General features: G+C 40.3%; 1 protein-coding gene across 4 annotated transcripts in view; it reads left to right on the forward strand.

The window, feature by feature from the left end:
• The window catches only part of NEK5 (NIMA related kinase 5), a 63020-nt gene that overhangs the window by 8265 nt on the left and 31997 nt on the right, over window positions 1-22758 (forward strand). For 3 of the 4 annotated variants that reach the window (XM_006065752.4, XM_025262950.3, XM_025262949.3), the window contains exons 3-10: window positions 2793-2889; window positions 8538-8635; window positions 14488-14571; window positions 14659-14729; window positions 15813-15899; window positions 18045-18099; window positions 19392-19592; window positions 19671-19752. In XM_006065752.4, the coding sequence (XP_006065814.4) occupies window positions 2793-2889; window positions 8538-8635; window positions 14488-14571; window positions 14659-14729; window positions 15813-15899; window positions 18045-18099; window positions 19392-19592; window positions 19671-19752 (775 nt within the window). Of the gene's footprint in view, window positions 1-2792; window positions 2890-8537; window positions 8636-14487; window positions 14572-14658; window positions 14730-15812; window positions 15900-18044; window positions 18100-19391; window positions 19593-19670; window positions 19753-22758 lie in introns of those variants that run through there. The other variant, XM_044926785.2, reaches the window with a different exon arrangement.

Below are 22758 nucleotides of genomic sequence, written 5' to 3' on the forward strand. Positions count from 1 at the left end.
TCTAACAATTTACAGCAATTACTTTTAAGGAATCAATACGAAGGAGAGAGGGAAGTTTTAACTTTGATCTTATTCACTTCTATCTGACTTAAAATGTTTTTTCAAATCATAAGTATATATTGTTAATTGAAAACTAATAATAAAAAACCTAATAGTAAAGCACTGTAATGAAGGCTTTTGTATGAGAACAGTTGGACACATACGTTTCTGATTATTTTCTTTGGATAAATTTCTAGAAGCATTAATAAGTTAAAGATAGGAGCATTTTAAAGTCTCTTTTAGACATTAAAAAGTTGTTTTCCTGGAAAGATTTTTACCATCTTATATAAATATTTACCCGAGAAATATATGAGTGCCATTTTCTGCTTTCTGGTTAACTATGGGTATTAACATTCTTTTGTCTTCACCAATTTCACAGATTAAACATTATATTAAATTTTGTTTTAGTCTTTTTTCTTCTGATTACTGAGTGAGGTTGAATCTTTCTATTTCTGAGCCATTTTTAACTTTTATTTTTTTGAGAGTTGTCTAGTCATGTATTTTCCCATATTTCTATTGGCATACATAGTTGCTTTTTTTTTTATTTGCCAGAACTCCTTAAATGTTATAAATACAAAAATCTGTCATACATATTGCCAATATTTTTACCTAACTATAAAAATGCAGTTCTATGACTATCTTTTCCTTTCAATTTTGTTTATAATATTCTTTTGAAAAAATAGTAGTTATAAATTAACGTAGTTAAGTAGCTAAATCTGTTCATCCAATAGGCATAATTCAGTTATTTTTATTTTGAAATTCATATGTACTAATTATGCAATTTAAATTGGGGAGAAAGATACTGAAGCTCAGAAGACTTAAGTAATTTACTGAAGGATACATACTGCCGCTGCTGCTTCTAAGTCACTTCAGTCGTGTCTGACTCTGTGCGACCCCACAGACGGCAGCCCACTAGGTTCCTCTGTACCTGGTATTCTCCAAGCAAGAATACTGGAGTGGGTTGCCATTTCCTTCTCCAATGCATGAAAGTGAAAAGTGAAAGTGAGTTGCTCAGTCGTTCTGGACTCTTAGCGACCCCATGGACTGCAGGCCACCAGGCTCCTCCGTCCATGGGATTTTCCAGGCAAGAGTTCTGGAGTGGGGTGCCACTGCCCTCTCCGGGATACATAGCTAGGAGACAGTAAAGCTTGGATTGAGAATGTTGATTTTTTTTAAAAAAATTGTTAAATCTAAATGAGGATGAGAAATCGGGGAACTCGATATTATGTGTGAGCCAAATGTTGAAGGTCATTACAGAGGAAACAGTGGAGAGGACCAGTGACTCGGAAGGTGGGACAGCCAGGCCAGAAGTCAGTGTAGAAATGATGAGGTATCAAGAATGAGGAAGAAAAGATAGAAATGATATGTGGCCACTGTTATTGGCACCAAAACATTTGAAAAATATTGTCCATAGATGATTAATAGAATAAGAATATACATCAGGGAGTGAGGGCAGGAGAGAAATAGGTGAGGGAGATTAAGAGGTGCAAACCTCCAGTTGCAAAATAAAGGAGTTATGTGTATGAAATGTCTAGCATGGGGAACATCATAACTGTGCAATATCTTCATATAGTGACAGATGGTAACTAATGAAGATCACTTTGAAATGCATAGAAATTTTATTTTATTTTATTTTATTTTATTTTGCAAGTGTTAGCAATTTTAGTGAAGTCATTCAGTCATATCTGACTCTTTGCGACCCCATGGAGCCTGCCAGGCTCTTCCGTTTACGAGATTTTCCAGGCAAGAATACTGGCGTGGGTTGCCATTTCCTTCTCCAACATAGAAATTTTAAATCACTATCTTACATGATGAAAACTGACATAGTGTTCTAGGTCAATTAGATCAAAATTGTGGTATGGGGAGGGAGAATTGGATGAAGGTGGTCAGCAGGTACAAACTTCCAGTTGTAAGATAAATAAGAACTACAGATGTAATGTACAACATGGTAAATATAATTAACACTGCTGTTTGTTATATATGAAAGTTAAGAGAGTAAATCCTGCACTATCATCACAAGGTAAAAAAAATCGTTTTTCCATTTCTTTAATTTTGTATGTATATGCGATGATGGATGTTTGCTAAAATTATTGTTCTAATTATTTCATGGTGTGTGTAAGTCAAATCATTATGCTATATACCTTAAAAGTATACAGTGCTATATGTCATTATATCAATAAAACTGGAAGGAAAGGGTAACAATAAAAGCAAATTAATTAGTTTTTTAATAAAGAAAAGAAAATATATCAAATCAAAATGAAGTCACAAGAGACAAATTTTATTTGAAAACGAAAAATGTAGTAATCTTAATAGAACTTTACTGGTCTGATTTATGTAATGTGTGACATTTAATTTTTTTAGATTTCATTTGTTTCTTCTCAGCTGTGATTGCTGCTGGAACATTGCATTTTTTTTTTTAAACCAATTCTTTTGCTGCTGAAAGATAAATATTAAAATAACTTTCCTTGAGATGACTAAATAATTGACACAGTACACCAATTCAACTGAGCTTATAACACAGCAGAACTTTACCAGAGATATTTTCTTATTTCTGATTGTCTTTGGCAAACCGTTGACCAGATACAGGAAACTCTTAATTCTAGAAAGGTCATTTCCTGCCATTGAGAGATCAGTTTCAGAAATGCCATTAAAAGTCAGTGAAATCCTGGAGAATTTTCGATGACAGTGAGCAGAAAGCCTATTCATGAAAGCAATTATCTTTATAGACTACTTTGTCTCTTAATATAATTTAGATGCCCAGCCAAGAAAAAGAAGCTTCCAAGAAAGAAGTCATTCTTCTGGCAAAGATGAAACATCCCAACATTGTAACCTTCTTCAATTCATTTCAAGGTTTGACTTCTTATATTCTTAAAGTATTTTAATCAAGTGTCAGCATGTAGATATCCATATAAGATAGGATCCTGAGAACTGTGTATAAATTAATTTCTGTGACTGGATTCATTGTCCCATTTACTTAAATTTATTTTTCATCATCTTGATTTATACTCTGCTGAGTTTTTGTAGACAGTTTCCCTAAATTTCCTTAAGTTTTCCCACCTGTCTTTAATTTTTACTCCCTCAAATAGTTAATAATGGTTGTCTTAGCTTTGCTGCAGTAAGAACTTCCAGTGGCCTACAAGAATACCATCTGTGTCTCACTCATGTTACATGTTGGCTGTGGTTGAGGGGGGTCTTTTTATGTTTTAATTAAAAAATTAAGAACTTTTTTGTCCATACCATGCAGCTTATGGGACACCTCAGTGAAAGCACCAAGTTCTAACCACTGGTCTCGCCAGGGAATTCCCTGATGGGGATTTTAAAGCCGGGGCCCCGGCTGAAGGAGCAGCTCAGATAGGAAGCAGGCTGTTCTGAACAAAAGGGCAGGACACAGAGCCCGCCGCGTCCTCACTCTCAGAGCCCTGCTAGCATGTGGCATGTTTCTTACCTCCCCCATGTGCTCAAATTCTGGGTGCAAAGCAGACGCTCAGCCAACCCTGAGAACGGGGTGATGCTGGCGGAGGCTGCGCTGACTCTGAGAGTCCTTGTGTGTCCAGGGCCAGTGAATGGGGCAGTGCAGTCCTCTTTCAGAGACGCAGCCGAGCTGCTGGCCAGAACAGAGAGGAAACGTGAAGGAAGCAAGCCTTCATCTCTGTGCACCTGAGTACATTTCTTCTGCCTTCATCCATTATTCGACTCCAGAGGTTAAAAAAAAAAAACAAAGAAAGCAATGGTCAGAGACCATTCATTCACTTAATAAAAATTTACTGAGTGCTTACTGTATGCATTTTTCTAGGTACCAGGAATATATCCGTGAACAAAGAAAACAAACAAAAATTCCTATCCTTTGTGACTCTTACATTGTAGTGGGAAGAGACAGACTGTAAACACACAGGCAGCATGTCAGGTGTTTCAAGGCTGCGTCGGGGCTGTATATGCCCACAGTTCACCCAGCACCCAGCACGGGGTGGGGTAAGGGGGTGGGGCAGTGTGTACTTGAATTCAGAGGTTGGAAGTAGTTCATGGAGCAGGAATATTACCTAGATATCTTCAAGCACCATCAGGGGTGTATTAATAAAAATCAGTAAGGTTTTTTTTGGCTTCATTGTGGCATGTGGGGCCTTAGTTCCCTGACCAGGGATCCAATCCACACCCTTGCAGTGAAAATGCAGTGTCTTAATCACTGGACCTTCAGGGAAGCCCCAGTCAACAAAATTTAAAAGCTATTTTTTGAGCATTTGCGCTCTGCTGGGCACTGTGTTTCTTACAAATTAAACCACTGCATGCAAAATAGCTTTCTGTGTTTCTTACAAATGAAAACTGGGTACAGCCTCTAAAAGACTGCTCAGGACGTTCCTGAGGTCTTTGGGAGTCGACAGTACACATGAGCAGGGAGCCGAGTTGTATCGAGTAACTTTTAAGGGGCAGCCGCAGAGTAAGGTGCCCTCTCTTCCTGTTCATTGGTTCCTACAGAGACACCAGACGACAGCCTTCCTTTCCCTCACTCTGTGGGTTGTTTATGTGGCTCTCTCCGTCTGGTAAGTCTCGGCTCGTTGTCAGGCCTTTTCTGAGAGCACAATCCAAGCTACAGTCCCCTGTGCGGGATCTCGCCAGCACTTCGGTACCGTGAGTGTGTCCGTTCATGTACGCCATTAGGAAGTGGTCTAATATTTGTCTCCCTTTGAGACAGGAAACAGAATGGACTCTTTTGCTCACCACTTGCTCCTCAGCATCTGGCACGTAGTAGGTGCTCAGGCACATTAGTAGAATGAATACTTGGGCTGCCTGGACCATTTAGGAGAGTGGAGTCTGACCTTACACCATGCAAATTGGACATTTGAGGCTGGTTTATGCTGGATACCCTTGTCAAATGAGAGGTCATTTTTTACAGCATCAATAATCTTCACTGACTTTGTTTATGTTGTAAACCTAAACTTTCTTATGACCCCCTCTTCCTTTTCATAACTAGAGCACCTCTATGTTTAGGAAAACCAGAGCTATTGTGATGCCTTTGTGTTTTGACTGGCAGATTGTTGGAACTTGAAACACTGAACTTGTCTGAAAGCCTCAGACGTCTTTGTAACACCTGGCTGTAGAGAGTATGGGGAAAGCCTTTGTTTATCTTCCAACAGCTCATCTCTAAACAAAAGAGCCATGGCTCTAGTGCATTACATGTTTGTTAATGGAAAGTAGAAGTTTTTATAAGTTTGAAGCAGCATGAGGAAAATAAGGAGAATGCAGTAAGATTTTCTTAAGGCTAAGTTAAAAAAAATACTTATATATATATTTACTTGGCTGTGCTAGGTCTTAGTTGTGGCATGTGAACTCTTAGTTGAACCATGTGGGTTCTAGTTCCCTGACCAGGAATTGAACCTGGGCCCCCTTCATTGGGAGCACAGAGTTGTAAGCCTCTGGACCACCAGAGAAGTCCCCATCAGGCTCAGTTAATCCCACTAAAATTCCTTCAGTAAATATTTATCAAGTACCTCTAATAGGCTGAACACAGCCTGGGTCTTGGGGGTAAATCAGTGAGCAAAATGGGTCCACATCCCCGCACTGCTCTTTTCTGTTGCTGTATAACCAGCGAACAGGAATTTAGTGGCTTAAATAGGTACCTCCCAATTTCTCTTGCTCTTCCAGAAGCCTGGGCCTGGTTTAGCTGGATTCTCTGCACAGGGTCTCACATAGTTGAAATCAAGATGGTGACTCTGTCAGCAACCTCCCTCACCGGAGGCCCAGAGTACTCTTCCAGGCTTATGTAGGTTGTTGGGAGATTTCATTTACTGCACTTCTAGGACTGAGATGTCTGCTTTCTTGCAGACTGTTAACTGGGGGTGGTCATCTTCTGCTAGAGACCAGCCTCCCTCCCTGTCATGTGGCCCCTGCAACAGGCCCTCTCCAGCATGGTGTCTCTCTGTTTCTGACTTCTAGATCCAGATTTAAGTGGCTCTTGTGATTAGGTCAAGCCCAGGTGTATAATCTCCTTTTCCTATTAACTCAAAGTCAGCTGCTTAGTAACTTTAATTATATCAGCAAATCCCCTTTGCTATGTGACATAATGATGGAGTGATATCCCGCATTTACAGGTTCCATTCTCACTCAAGGGGAGAGAGTTCACAGGGTGTGTGCATTAGGGTCATCTGAGAGTTCTACCCGCTCTTGGCTGTGGTGTTTACATTCCAGGGGTAAAATGAGGGGTGCTGTGTGCTAAGTTGCTTCAGTCGTGTCTGACTCTTTGTGACGTTATGGACTGTAGCCTGCCAGGCTCCTCTGTCTGTGGGATTCTCCAGGCAAGAATACTGGAGTGGGTTGCCATTTCCTCCTCCAGGGGATCTTCCCCACCCAGGGATTGAATCTGTGTCTCTTATGTCTCCTACATTGGCAGGCAGATTCTTTACCACTAGCGCTAGACAGGCAATAAATGTAAATACAACTATAAGTACATTATGTAGTTTGTTTTAAAAATTTTTTTTTTTAAAGAATATATTTTACTGATATGGCCTCATGGGGTCTTAGTTGTAGCCTGCAGGATCTTTGATCTTCATTGCAGTATGTGAGCTTTTAGTTGCAGCATTTGGGCGCTAGTTTCCTGACCAGGGATTGAACTCTGGCCCCTTGCATTGGAAGCTCAGAGTCTTTACCACTGGACCATCCGGGAAGTCCCTGATAGCCCCTTTAAAGTTGATTTAAGCTACTTGAAAGAAAGAGGTAGCAAATGATAGAATTTGGCAAGAAGAGTCTGACATTTAGTGGATACTCAAATAACTACAGAGCAAAATGCTAGAAAGATAACAATTGGTAGCAAGTCTGATTTTGCGCGATTCCTTTATTAAGCTCCTTCCATGTGCCAGGTACAGGGAATGCAAAAGATCCAAGTGTGGAGTCTCTCCTCAGGAAACAAACTAGTGGGAGAAACAAACAAGTTAGTAGAAGTCCTTAACCTAATAAGAACCCATCTAATAGTTATTTGGTAAAGAAAAAAGCTGATGAAGCAGAAAACCGTACAAGCTTATTTTAATCTGTAAATGCATGATCATTTGCCAAACTTTTGATGTAAGATCAAAGCCTTGTCCTTGATTATGAATCCACTTACTGGAGTTCTGAGTATCCTTTCTTTTATAGGTGCCCGTCATCTGCAATTTATAATTTCCAGTTTCTGGTCTTTAGAGTGGAGTAAGAATTCACAGATACTCTCTCTGTGCACATTCCTTTGAAAGCTTCCCAGTTATTTTCCATTTGTCCCACCCAGCATTTAGCTTAATGACTTTTTTTTTTAAAGCTACTCACATTTACTGGGTCCTTCACGGCATTCAATGTAGTTCTTGTAGAAACAATCACATCTTTTTCCATTCATCTCTCATCACTTTTTATAAAAATTACAATAACAAGTATCAGTTCAGTTCAGTTCAGTCGCTCAGTCATGTCCGACTCTTTGCGACCCCATGGACGGCAGCACACCAGGATTCCCTGTCCCATCACCAACTCCCGGAGTTTACTCAAACTCATATCCATTGAGTCGGTGATGCCATCCAGCCATCTCATCCTCTGTCGTCCCCTTCTCCTCCTACCTTCAATCTTTCCCAGCATCAGGGTCTTTTCAAATAGATTTGCAATGATCTTGGTAAGAATCAGTGAGGACAGAGGGTGCATAGTTGAGTCCAGTTGCCACCAGGGTAACCTTGAGCAGCAACAATCATGGAGGGTGCCCAGCAATCTAGTGTGTAAGTCAGGCAGGGGTCAGTTAAAATAAATTTGACTGGGACTTCCCTGGTGGTCCAGTGGTTAAGAATCCACATTGCGATGCAGAGGATGTAGGTTCCATTCCAGGTTGGGGAATTAAGATCCCACGTGCTGTGGAGCAACTAAGCCCGCGTGTTGAGTGCTTATGTGCCCCAACTAGAGCGCCCACGGGCCACAGTGAAATTCTGGTGCTGCAGTAAGACCTGACTCAGCCAAATACATAAATACAATATTAAAAAAGGGGTGAGTGTCAACAGTACTCAACAGTATAAGTAGAAGTTTATACTTCAATTTAAGGGTCTGATCATTCTTTTAGCTGTGTTGAAAATGATTCACAGCTGTTGTGTTACAGCCCATTTCTAGTCTCCTGCAGGAACATATTAAAAATAATTGCTCACATTTATTGAACTCTCATTATGTGCAGATATTGTTCTAAATATGTGACATGGATTAACTCATTTAAAAGTTGAAGTAAACAAAGATAAGGCGATCCCAAGAGGAGTGTCTACATTACTATCGCCATCTGACAGATGAGATAATGAAGCCCATAAAAATTAAAATAACTTGCCCAGAGTCACAGAGCTAAGAAATTTAAGTGGCGAAGTGGGATTAGAGCCCAGTCCATCTTGATTCTACAGCCAGTTTTTAGCTATTATATTCTGCATTTTTCTGTTGCATTCTCCACCTTCTAGAACTTGAAAGGCAAGTAATTAGTAAATATTTGAAACCTATCCAGCATCAAATGATGCCTTTTTTTACAGAGAACAACAGACTGTTTATTGTGATGGAGTATTGTGATGGCGGGGATCTCATGAAAAGGATCAGAAGACAACGGGGAGTGTTATTTAGTGAAGATCAGGTAGAAACTCTTCCAATTTCCCTGTTCATTTATATTGGGGATTAAATTTATAATTTCATAAGTAATAGACTGTGTTTATATGAAGCATGATTGGTGGAAGAGAAATTCAAACTATAAAAATAATGGCTTGGTATTTTTTTTTCAATGTCAATATTCATTTATTTTTTCTTTTTCTTTTTATCTTTTAAATTATGAAAAGTATGATAAAACATTTATAGGAGACTTGGAAAATACAGGGCAAAGTTACATATGGTCCTTCTATATATTATTAATACAATTATTTTTTTAAACAGATACATTAAGATTTTTAGTGGGAGTTTCAGTATCAAACTCTCAAAAATTTATAGAATGAATATACATAAAAGTGGAAGACTAGGGAGACCACTGGAATAGATCCAGGGACATAAAACAGCGTGAAGAAATTTCATGGTCTAAAGGTATTGAAATCATACAGAGTCTGTTATCACTGTGGAATCATGTTAGAAATCAATATCAAAAGATATTTGAAAATAACCCACATACTTTAGAGTGCAGTCTGACATTTACCAAGAGAGATCTTCAACTTAGCCATTGAAGGCCTCAGTAAAGTTAGAAGACTGAAAACCCAGAGGGTGACTGCAGAGAAGAAAGCATTTAAATGAGAAATTAACCTAGCCTAGTGACATTGTACAGGAGACAGGGATCAAAACCATCCCCATGGAAAAGAAATGCAAAAAAGCAAAATGGCTGTCTGGGGAGGCCTTACAAATAACTGTAAAAAAGAAGAAAGGGAAAAGCAAAGGAGAAAAGGAAAGATATAAGCATCTGAATGCAGAGTTCCAAAGAATAGCAAGGAGAGATAAGAAAGCCTTCCTCAGTGATCAATGCAAAGAAATAGAGGAAAACAACAGAATGGGAGAGACTAGAGATCTCTTCAAGAAAATTAGAGATACCAAAGGAACATTTCATGCAAAGATGGGCTCGATCAAGGACAGAAATGGTATGGATCTAACAGAAGCAGAAGATATCAAGAAGAGGTGGCAAGAATACACAGAAGAACTGTACAAAAAAGATCTTCACGACCCAGATAATTACTATGGGGTGATCACTCACCTAGAGCCAGACATCCTGGAATGTGAAGTCAAGTGGGCCTTAGGAAGCATTACTAGGAACAAAGCTAGTGGAGGTGATAGAATTCCAGTTGAGCTATTTCAAATCCTCAAAGATGATACTGTGAAAGTGCTGCACTCAATATGCCAGTAAATTTGGAAAACTCAGCAGTGGCCATAGGACTGGAAAAGGTCAGTTTTCATTCCAATCCCAAAGAAAGGCAATGCCAAAGAATGCTCCAAGTACTGCACAATTGCACTCATCTCACACACTAGTAAAGTAATGCTCAAAATTCTCCAAGCCAGGCTTCAGCAATACATGAACCGTGAACTTCCAGATGTTCAAGCTGGTTTTAGAAAAAGCAGAGGAACCAGAGATCAAATTGCCAACATCAGCTGGATCGTGGAAAAAGCAAGAGAGTTCCAGAAAAACATCTATTTCTGCTTTATTGACTATGCCAAAGCCTTTGACTGTGTGGATCACAATAAACTGTGGAAAATTCTGAAAGAGATGGGCATACCAGACCACCTGACCTGCCTCTTGAGAAACCTATATGCAGATCAGGAAGCAACAATTAGAACTGGACATGGAACAACAGACTGGTTCCAAATAGGAAAAGGAGTACATCAAGGCTGTATATTGTCACCCTGCTTATTTAACTTCTATGCAGAGTACATCATGAGAATCGCTGGGCTGGAGCAAGCACAAGCTGGAATCAAGATTGCCAGGAGAAATATCAATAACCTCAGATATGCAGATGACACCACCCTTATGGCAGAAAGTGAAGAGGAACTAAAAAGCCTCTTGATGAAAGTGAAAGAGGAGAGTGAAAAAGTTGGCTCAAAGCTCAACATTCAGAAAACGAAGATCATGGCATCTGGTCCCATCACTTCATGGGAAATAGATGGGGAAACAGTGGAAACAGTGCCAGACATTATCTTTTTGGACTCCAAAATCACTGCAGATGGTGATTGCAGCCATGTAATTAAAAGACGTTTACTCCTTGGAAGGAAAGTTATGACCAACCTAGATAGCATATTCAAAAGCAGAGACATTACTTTGCCAACAAAGGTCCATCTTAGTCAAGGCTATGGTTTTTCCAGTGGTCATGTATGGATGTGAGAGTTGGACTGTGAAGAAAGCTGAGTGCTGAAGAATTGATGCTTTTGAACTGTGGTGTTGGAGAAGACTCTTGAGAGTCCCTTGGACTGCAAGGAGATCCAACCAGTCCATCCTAAAGGAGATCAGTCCTGGTGTTCATTGGAAGGACTGATGCTGAAGCTGAAACTCCAATACTTTGCCACCTCATGCGAAGAATTGACTCATTGGAAAAGACTCTGATGCTGGGAGGGATTGGGGGCAGGAGGAGAAGGGGATGACAGAGGATGAGATGGCTGGATGGCATCACTGACTCAATGGATATGAGTTTGAGTGAACTCCGGGAGTTGGTGATGGACAGGGAGGCCTGGCATGCTGCAATTCATGGGGTCGCAAAGAGTCGGACACGACTGAGCGACTGAACTGAACTGTGAACATGTTTGAATTTGAACTTAAATTGAATCTCTGTTTGAGAGTGAACTTTGCTTGAGAAAGGACAGTATCTTATTTTTGGACAATCTCATGTAGGATGCCCCTGAGATGTATCTTAATGGCTGAGAAAAAAGTGAATGTGAATGTTCCTTAGCCACTTAAAATGTGATGTATTTATAGCTTCACTCTTCTTCCTTTTACCAGTGAGTATGCTGTTTTAAAATAGATTTCCCACTTTGCTGGGGAGGATAGAAGCTCTTTTTAGCAATGGCTATTTAGTTTCATTGGTTATTAAGAGAGAGAAGAGAAAAGGTGAAGAGTAATGGCCTCAATTCCGATTTTGTCTGAGCACAAACACATTTTTCTTCTGTATATTGAGCATCCTTTGATACCCTCTTGGAACTTTTATTCATGAAGGAGACAGATGTTTGTAGTGGGGAAGAACTGGACTCCCGGCCTGTGTGATTGAAGGGAAAGGCCTTGGCCACAACCAGAACACAAGAGTGGCCCTCCAGCTTTCTTCAAGCCCTTTGTTTCTTTGTTCTCTTTTAGCATTTAATAGCCCAAATACTCTCCTCTTTGATTTACAGTTCAATGTCGTGAATGTATGAATGATTAAAGAATCAATATCCCTAACCTCTGTAAATTTAATCAAGCATTCTCCCTATGCTTATTGACATTATATACTAAATTCTATAGTTGTAGAAACCCTCCTTTCTTCTTATCTGGGTATTATTTTGCCACATTTAATAAAAATACTTTTCTCTACATAAGTTTGAATTACATTTCCCGTGGTTGAGAAAGAACTAAAATTACAACTGATGGATTTTCCTGGTGGTCCACTGGTTAAGACTCTGCACTTCCAGTGCAGGGGACAAGGGTTTGATCCCTGGTCAGTGAACTAAGGGCTTCCCTTGTGGCTCAGACAGTAAAGAATCTGCCTGCAGTGTGGGCCACCAGGATTCGATCCCTGGGTTAGGAAGATCCCCTGGAGAAAGGAATGGTTGCCCACTCCAGTATTTTTGCCTGAAGAATCCCCCAGGACAAGGATCCTGGCATGGGATCCAGTCCATGGGATCGCAAAGAGTCGGACACGACTAAAGCAACTTAACACACATGCCCTGGGCACTCAGATTCCACATGCTGCACAGCACAGCCCAAAAAAAAAAAAAAAATTACAAGTGAATCTTAGTATCTGAATATAGTTTTTTCCCTCAATTGTTTTCCTCTCTCTGTTTTGGTGGACAAGGAACCATTGAAAGTTTAGAATTGTTTAAATGAATCTCTGTAGGCATCTGAGTGCAAGCATGTATGCCTAATTGTGTTTTCCTACAACAGGGGACCTTCTGGACCCAGGGATCGAACCTGCGTCTCTTGCGTCTCCTGAATGGGCAGGCAAATTCTTTACCACGGCACCACTTGGGAATCTGTCTACAGTGGCTCAGTGGTGAAGAATCTACCTTCCCGGTTCTATCCCTGGGTCAGGAAGATCCCCTGGAGAAGGGCATGGTGACTCACTCTAGTATTCTTTCCTTGAGAAGCCCATGGACAGAGGAGCCTGCAGGGCTACAGTCCATGGGGTGGCGAAGAGTTAGGCATGACTGAAGCAACTTGAACCGTGAACTTCCTGATGTTCAAGCTGGTTTTAGAAAAGGCAGAGGAACCAGAGATCAAATTGCCAACATCAGCTGGATCATGGAAAAAGCAAGAGAGTTCCAGAAAAACATCTATTTCTGCTTTATTGACTATGCCAAAGCCTTTGACTGTGTGGATCACAATAAACTGTGGAAAATTCTGAAAGAGATGGGCATACCAGACTACCTGATCTGCCTCTTGAGAAATTTGTATGCAGGTCAGGAAGCAACAGTTAGAACTGGACATGGAACAACAGACTGGTTCCAAATAGGAAAAGGAGTACGTCAAGGCTGTATATTGTCACCCTGCTTATTTAACTTCTATGCGGAGTACATCATGAGAAACACTGGACTGGAAGAAACACAAGCTGGAGTCAAGATTGCCAGGAGAATTATCAATAACCTCAGATATGCAGATGACACCACCCTTATGGCAGAAAGTGAAGAGGAACTCAAAAGCCTCTTGATGAAAGTAAAAGTGGAGAGTGAAAAAGTTGGCTTAAAGCTCAACATTCAGAAAACGAAGATCATGGCATCTGGTCCTATCACTTCATGGGAAATAGATGGGGAAACAGTGGAAACAGTGCCAGACTTTATTTTTTTGGGCTCCAAAATCACTGCAGATGGTGACTGCAGCCATGAAATTAAAAGACGCTTACTCCTTGGAAGGAAAGTTATGACCAACCTAGATAGCATATTCAAAAGCAGAGACATTACTTTGCCAACAAAGGTCTGTCTAGTCAAGGTTATGGTTTTTCCAGTGATCATGTATGGATGTGAGAGTTGGACTGTGAAGAAAGCTGAGCGCTGAAGAATTGATGCTTTTGAACTGTGGTGTTGGAGAAGACTCTTGAGAGTCCCTTGGACTGCAAGGAGATCCAACCAGTCCATTCTGAAGGAGATCAGCCGTGGGATTTCTTTGGAAGGAATGATGCTAAAGCTGAAACTCCGGTACTTTGCCACCTCATACGAAGAGTTGACTCATTGGAAAAGACTCTGATGCTGGGAGGGACTGGGGGCAAGAGGAGAAGGGGACAACAGAGGATGAGATGGCTGGATGGCATCACTGACTCGATGGAGGTGAGTCTGAGTGAACTCCAGGAGTTGGTGATGGACAGGGAGGCCTGGCATGCTGCGATTCATGGGGTTGCAAAGAGTCGGACACGACTAAGCGACTGATCTGATCTGATCTGATCTGAAGCGACTTAGCAGCAGCAGAACAGTTTAATAAAAAGGCTCATGGTCAGCTAAGATAAAATAAAATTATAACTAAGAAATAAACCATAACTAAGAAATAAAATCCAGCCCCCTGCATTCTGGGAGCGCAGTCTTCGCCACTGGACCACCAGGGAAGTCCCCTGTTTATCTTTTTCTGTGTGCAGTGTTCCTTTTCATACCAACATGTTTGGATTGCCTTTTCACACTTCCATTTTTCCAGCTGTAAGGAGAACATAGGATGGTATGATGGTATATCTGTTCACTTCATTCATGTAACCACACACACAAATATATTATTTCTTTCTTTGTGCATGCTATCATTGAAGATAGTTCAGTGATCAGCAGACTGCTCACTAGTTTTGTTTCATGTTCCCTCTACAGATTCTGAGTTGGTTTGTACAGATTTCTCTAGGACTGAAACATATTCACGACAGGAAGGTTTTACACAGGGACATAAAAACACAGGTAACGGCTCAGAGACAAAATCAAGAAGAATAGATCTTTTATTTTCTTGAAATACCTCCAACAACATAGCCTTTTCTCCACTTATAGAACATTTTTCTTAGCAAGAACGGAATGGTTGCAAAGCTTGGGGACTTTGGTATTGCAAGGCTCTTGAACAAGTAAGTACTTTCAAAAATCATTTTTCCTTCTGTTCATAACAGCCAAAATACATATTTTTAGGTATCAAGAATTAAGAAGGTATTAAGAGCTTGGTTTCTCAATAATTTTGGATAATTGTTTATATAAGTATATGAAAGTATTCAGATGGTACGTTGAGATTAAAATTTGCAAGACATATCTTGGCATAGTAGAAGTGTTGGCAATGCTGTATAGTGTGATGTAAGCTGATCAGTGAGATGTGACTGAAATGTATGTAAAGTTAGTGAGCATTTTGTGAAACAGGAAAATTAACACATGCTTAGGAGAGTATATTGATGCAGCTGTTTAAAAAGACAGTTTGTTGATAAAAAATGCCAAGAGATTTTAAATGTTCTATTTCTGAGAATTTGTTCTAAGGGAATAATTTGAAATTTGAAAAGTTTAAATGCCTAAAAATTGGGAAATAGTTAAATTTTATAAAACTTGGCACAGTCATGTACCTGAATATCGTTTAGCCACTGACATTTATGATTTTGAAGACTTTTTGATAATGTGAGAACAAAGTTGGTTGTATTAAATTTAAAATTTTAAAAACAAGAATTATGTATTTCAAATACACTATAATCACAGCTATGTGGAAAATATGCATGGAAAAAAGACAAGAAGGAAATACATCAGAATTTTAGCACTAGTTGTTTGAGGGTAGTATGATTCTTGGTAATTTTTTTCTTCTTTATTCACTTTTCTGTTTTCCAAATTTTAAATCATGAGATTGCATTACTTTTGTCATTGGAATGAAGGAAATTTTTACATGTGAGAGTTTGCAAAATAACAATGGTACCTTTTTGTGCAGTCTTAAAGCCATAAGTTTTTTTAATTGTGTAGATTTTGGGGAAATGAATTATAAGCTTAAAATCAATTAATTTTATTACTACATTATTAATATACTATATTTTAATAATAATGCTTTATTTTAATATATGAATACATCAAATTTTGTGTTACTTTTTATATATTTTTCTTACATGTATATGTATGTCTTAAGCCTTTTCTTACTTCAGTAATACACTATGTTATTTTATTGTTTAATATAACTTTGCTAGTACCATGGAACTTGCTAGAACTTGCGTTGGAACACCATACTACCTGTCCCCAGAGATCTGTCAGAATAAACCCTACAACAATAAAACGTGAGTTGCTGGCTTTTGGTTTGAAAGTCTCAGTAAAATCTTATGGATTCTTTCTTATGGTGCTTTGTAATTTTCTTTTCTTCACCTGTGAAATGAGAATTGCTGTGACTGCCTCTGACCACTTCAGTGTTTCCTAAAGCTTTCAAATTTGTTTAGAAAAGAGATATGTCTCTTCATCTGATGATAGAAGTGATAGGATAACATTGAAAACTGAGGTCACTGTGATGTCCATCTTTGTATTCGATTCTCAGGCTTTCTAAGCACTGTTGAGCCTATAGCAGGAAAGTGTTGTAGATGGGTCAGGCGGAAGGTCTGGTGACAGAACGCAGATTTAGGAGCCAGAAATCCTAACCTTGACTCGGTCAGCGACTTGACCAAGTCAATCAGTCTCTGTGGGTCTCAGTTCCTCTTTCTTCAACAAAGGTGGTGTTGGCCAGGTAATTGTTAAGGCATCTTCCAGCTTTAAAAACCAACAAGCTTTGATGCTTGTGGTACTAGAGCCTACTGTTTAGGAGTAATATTAATATAGTTTGTGAAAGTGTTTGTCGCTCAGTCATGTTCGACTCTTTGCGACCCCCTGGGCTGTAGACTGCCAGGCTCCTCTGTCCATGAAATTCTCCAGGCAAGAAGGCTGGAGGGGGTTGCCATTCCCTTCTCCAGGGGATCTTCCTGACCCAGGGATTGAACCCACATCTGTTGCATTCACAGGTGGGTTCTTTACCACTAGCTCCACAGGCAGCCTTAATATTAATATACACAGTGATAAAAGATAAAGCCAAGATAGTTTTTACTTCCATGGAAGGAGAAGGAAAACATTTCACTTTTCAAAGCTGTCTTTCAGTTGAACTAGTTGGCTTTGCAGGAAGACCAAGTTCCTTTGTGGTGTTCACTGTCTATTTGTTTAGAAAAGTACCCAAGTGATATTTGACTGACTTTGAAAGAAATAAATGAAAAGCAAAGCCCTAAAGAAGAGTGGTGAACATTTCTCCATGTAGTAGAAGAATGGGCATTTTTGGAAGATATCCTCTGACCTAGAGAAGGGGGTTGGCCTCAAGCTGACCAGGAATGCAGTTAGTAACGCCAGGGTGGAAGGGCAGGCTTTCGAAAGCAGAGCTCGCTCAGTGCTGCAAAGAGAGACCCCTGGCTCAGCAGCATTGTTTTGTTGCCTTGCACTACTTTTTAAGCATCTAAGTCAACATTTAAATATGTTGATTTGATGCTTTGAATAATTGGAAGATCCTAGCAATAAATCGTTACCAAACTGGGTTAATTCACGTAATGCACAGCAAGCCAAATGCTGAGACACTGAGGTTTGCAGCAGAGGAAAAAAGGGTTTATACACAAGGTAGCCAGATGAGGAGACTGGAGAACAAGTCTCAGATCTGCCTCCCTGAAGGCGAGGATTTGAGATATTTACGGGATGAAGAATCAGTGTGGTCTTAGGCAGGCTTCCCTGGTGGCTCAGTGGTGAAGAATCCGCCTGCAATGCAGCATGGTCTTAGGCATGAGGAAAGGGGATTGGAGGTGAGGTAACTGGTGTTCTGTGCAGACATAGCTGTTTCGTGCATCTTCATAGGATGCATGTTCAAAAATGGAAATGTTTAGCATGATCTGAGGGGGGGTTATTTTTGGCCCTCTGAGGTCAAAGGTCATTTATCGGACACCTGCACAGGCCCAGTTTTAGCACATTTTAAGTTCATTGAGTACCAGATACTCTGTTTATCACTTAATCTAACTTTGGTTCTGTTTATAGCCTCGAGTAGAACGTTCCTTTCTAAATCAACCAAATGTTACCTGTTGAATCAAGTAATCCACATTTGAGTTCTTCCTCCCTCCTCCAAATTGCTCAAAATTCCATACGCGCACACATTTTCTTTGAGCTCATCACATGAAGTTAAAGTAAGTATTGAGCCATCAGATTGTAGCGAAGCTTGTGTACCTTTTCTCTGCTGGGACTCTGACAAGCTACAATTTTTTCTCTAGTCTTAGTAAGAGTAAGAATTGATAATGTACTGAAAGCATTTGTGAAAACTGGTCACCCTATATAAAATTGTAAAGATACACAAATATAGTTGACTGTAAGGATAAAAGTTTAAATTGAGAATTATCGATATTTCTTGGCATATAAACTCTTATCTTTCCCAGGGATATTTGGTCTCTTGGCTGTGTCTTATATGAGCTCTGCACACTCAGACATCCTGTAAGTATATTAATCATCAGATTATCTTGAATTATTGAAAAGTATATAAATTAAAATAACCTCTGAAAGAAAAAGGTTGTTTGGTTTCATTAGATTGTTAAAAATTATATGAACAAGATATTAAGAAGAATGATAGCTTCATATATACCAACATGGGACGATATCCAAGCTATATTATTAAGTACAAAATCCAAGTTGGAGAATAGTACATAGAACGTGAAAAAAGTGTTAGTCACTCAGTCGTGTCCAACTCTTTGTGACCCCAGGCTCCTCTGTCATTTAAAAAAGCAAGATATAAAATTTCATATCGTATGATCTCAACTTTGTAAAATAAGTAGTATTTTTTAAACGACTAGAAGGAAATATATCTCTGGGTGGTGGAATTGTATATATTTTCCCTGTTTATAATTTCCTATACCTTCTGGTTTTGGGAAACGAATAAACATTTTGATAATAAAGAAACTAAAAAAGCCCTTGTTTTAAGCAATATGATGTCTCATTGAATAACTGCCTACATGTTGATGGAAACAATTCAGGGCGGACCATGGTACTCTTAATGAAAGCTTTTAACATTGTTTTGTTTCTCAAAGTTATTTTACTTTTTAAAAATTAAAAATATTTTAAATGCCTTGTCTTATAGCTCAGTTGGTAAAAAAAAAATTCCCCTGCAGTACAGGAGACCCCAGTTTGATTCCTGGATCAGAAAGATCTGCTAGAGAAGGGATAGGCTACCCACTCCAGTATTCTTGGGCTTCTCTTGTGGCTCAGCTGGTAAAGAATCTGCCCGCAATGCAGGAGACCTGGGTTCAGTCCCTGGGTTGGGAAGATCCCCTAGAGAAGGGAAAGGCTACCCACTCTATCTAGTATTCTTGCCTGGAGAGTTCCATGGACAGAGGAGCCTGGCGGGCTACAGTCCATGGGGTTGCAGAGAGTCAGACACAGACTGAGCGACTTTCACTTCATTCCCTCCTCTTTTTTAAAATTTATTTATTTTCAGTGTTTATTTATTTACTTATTTGACGGTGTCAAGTCTTAAGTTGTGGCTTGCAGGATCTTTAATTGCACAGACTCTCTAGTTGTGGCAGGAGGGCTCAGTAGTTGCCCCATGCAGGCTTGGTCCCTCCGTGGCATGTGGACTCCTAGTTCCCCGGCCAGGGAGCAAACCCATGTTCCCTGCATTGCAGGACAGGTTCTTAACCATTGGACCACCAGGGAAGTCCCTCTTGGTATTCCTTTAAATATTAGCATTGAATTTTTCTCTGATTTAGTATCACCATTGCTTGTCCTTTCAGTTTGAGGGTAACAACTTACAGCAGCTGGTTCTGAAGATTTGTCAAGCTCATGTTCCTCCGATATCGCCAAGGTTTTCCCGTGACCTACAGTTCTTAATATCCCAGCTCTTTGAAGTATCTCCCCGCGATCGGCCATCCATCAATTCCATTTTGAAAAGGCCCTTTTTAGAGAATCTTATTGCCAAATACTTGACTCCCGAGGTGAGTTTGGAGGTGGTTCTGTTTGGATTTTGACAGAGATTTTTGGCTAGTGAGTCCTGATACACTGTTATATTTTAGGTCATTCACGAAGAATTCAGTCACCCACTCTTACATAAAGCAAGACCATCTGCTTCTCGACCTGCTGGGAAGGTGGCTCCTGGTAAGAAGGACTTAACTGTGCAACCAAAAGATATTTATTGTGTGTGTCTCACGCAGTGATTTATAGTATATGGTTGACAACATCAGCAGGGAAATTCCTCCAGATTTATTGAATGTGAACATTTAAAAAATATGAGCACTATAAGCAGGACTTCCCAGGTGGTGCTCATGGTAAAGAACCCGTCTGTCAATGCAGGAGACATGAGATGAATTTATTATAGCAATAGCATGATTTCTTATTAATCTCAATGCCTGAGACCTACAACACATCTGTATATTAAACCCAGACAATTCTAGTCTACCTTTATGAGGCCTTGTACTAGCTGCAACTAGAAAATCTGCCCAAAGCGGCCTATGAAGTTTCGATCTCTGGGTCAGGGAGATCCCTTGGAGGAGGGCAGGGCAACCCACTCCAGTATTCTTGCCTGGAGAATCCCATGGACAGAGGAGCCTGGTGGGCTACAGTTCATAGGGTCGCAGAGTCAGACACGACTGAAGCTACTTAGCATGCACGAGCATTATAAACAGGAGAAAAATTTTTGTTGACTGGTGACCTGTGGGCGTGCCTGTACATCTAGATCATTCATGACCTGGAAAATTCATCTCCTCTCTTCTCCTCAGTCAGGAAAACTTGATGAAGCAGTGGATTTGCTGATAAAGAGATGCTCAAAGAGTCAGGATCCAAGCTTAACTTTTGTGTAGGGAAGGGGTAGAGAGTCAGAATCATGAGATGAAGCTTGTGTTATTGAACTAGAGAGAATGGACTGGAGATTAAGAGTTCTCTTGCAGAGCCTGGTTTGAGCTGAAGTTAGGATCTTGGACCTAACTGGTAACACTAGGAGAATTGTTACTATGTGATCCCCAAAGAAAGCAGGTGATACCTTATGGTGATGAGAAATAGGGGAGCTGCTTTAGTGATAGTGTCAGGAATCAGCTGATGAAATACTGTATGTGTGTTTGTGTGTATGTGTAAGAGAGACAGACATTAAAGAGGAAAATTACTAATTCAATTAACATTGTGAAATAAGAACAGCAGGATTTTTCAATTCCATTCAATTCAGTTGCTCAGTCGTGTCCGACTCTGCAAGCCATGGGCTGCAGCACGCCAGGCCTCCCTGTCCATCACCAACTCCCGGCATTTACTCAAACTCATGTCCATTGAGTTGGTGATGCCATTCAACCATCTCATCCTCTGTCATCCCCTTCTCCTCCTGCCTTCAGTCTTTTCCAGCATCAGCGTCTTTTCAAATGAGTCAGTTCTTTGCATCAGGTGGCCAAAGTATTGGATTTTCAGCTTCAGCATCAGACCTTCCAATGAATATTCAGGACTGATTTCCTTTAGGATGGACTGGTTGGATCTCCTTGCAGTCCACGGGACTCTCAAGAGTCTTCTCCAACACCTCAGTTCAAAAGCATCAATTCTTTGGCGCTCAGCTTTCTTTATAGTCCAACTCTCACATCCATACATGACTACTGGAAAAGCCATAACTTTGACTAGACAGATCTTTGTTGGCAAAGTAATGTCTCTGCTGTCTAGGTTGGTTATAACTTTTTTTCTAAGGAGCAAGCGTCTTTTAATTTCATGGCTGCAGTCACCATCTGCGGTGATTTTGGAGCCCCCCAAAATAAAGTCTGTCACTGTTTCTCCATCTATTTGCCATGAAGTAAAAAGCCTCTTGATGAAAGTGAAAGTGGAGAGTGAAAAAGTTGGCTTAAAGCTCAACATTCAGAAAACGAAGATCATGGCATCCGGTCCCACCACTTCATGGGAAATAGATGGGGAAACAGTGGAAACAGTGTCAGACTTTATTTTTCTGGGCTCCAAAATCACTACAGATGGTGACTGCAGCCATGAAATTAAAAGACGCTTACTCCTTGGAAGGAAAGTTATGACCAACCTAGAGAGTATATTCAAAAGAAGAGACATTACTTTGCCAACAAAGGTTCGTCTAGTTAAGGCTATGGTTTTTCCTGTGGTCATGTATGGATGTGAGAGTTGGACTGTGAAGAAGGCTGAGCACCGAAGAATTGATGCTTTTGAAGTGTGGTGTTGGAGAAGACTCTTGAGAGTCCCTTGAACTGCAAGGAGATCCAACCAGTCCATTCTGAAGGAGATCAGCCCTGGGATTTCTTTGGAAGGAATGATGCTGAAGCTGAAACTCCACTACTTTGGCCACCTCATGCGAAGATTTGACTCATTGGAAAAGCCTCTGATGCTGGGAGGGATTGGGGGCAGGAGGAGAAGGGGACGACAGAGGATGAGATGGCTGGATGGCATCACGGACTCGATGGACATGAGTTTGGGTAAACTCTGGGAGTTGGTGATGGACAGGGGGGCCTGGCGTGCTGCGATTCATGGGGTCGGAAAGAGTCGGACATGACTGAGTGACTGATCTGATCTGATCTGATGGAACCATATTGCCATGATCTTAATTATCTGAATGTTGAGCTTTAAGCCAACTTTTTCACTCTCCTCTTTGACTTTCATCAAGAGGCTCTTTAGTTCTTCTTCACTTTCTGCCATAAGGGTGGTGTCATCTGCATATCTGAGGTTATTGATAATTCTCCAGGCAGTCTTGATTCCAGGTTGTGCTTCTTCCAGCCCAGCGTTTCTCATGATGTACTCTGCATATAAGTTAAATAAGCAGGGTGACAATATACAGGTTTGACATGCTCCTTTTCTGATTTGGAACCAGTCTCTTGTTCCATGTCGAGTTCTAACTGTTGCTTTCTGACCTGCATACAGATTTCTCAGGAGGCAGGTCAGGTGGCCTGGTATTCCCATCTCTTTCAGAATTTTCCACAGTTTGTTGTAATCCACACAGTCAAAGGCTTTGGCATATTCGATAAAGCAGAAGTAGATGTTTTTCTGGAACTCTTTTGCTCTTTTGATGATCCAATGGATGTTGGCAGTTTGATCTCTGGTTCCTCTGCCTTTTCTAAATCCAGCTTGAACATCTGGAAGTTCTTGGTTCATGTACTGTTGAAGCCTGCCTTGGGGAATTTT

This window comes from Bubalus bubalis, chromosome 13, assembly GCF_019923935.1.
Source record: "Bubalus bubalis isolate 160015118507 breed Murrah chromosome 13, NDDB_SH_1, whole genome shotgun sequence".
NCBI classification, from domain to species: Eukaryota; Metazoa; Chordata; class Mammalia; order Artiodactyla; family Bovidae; genus Bubalus; species Bubalus bubalis.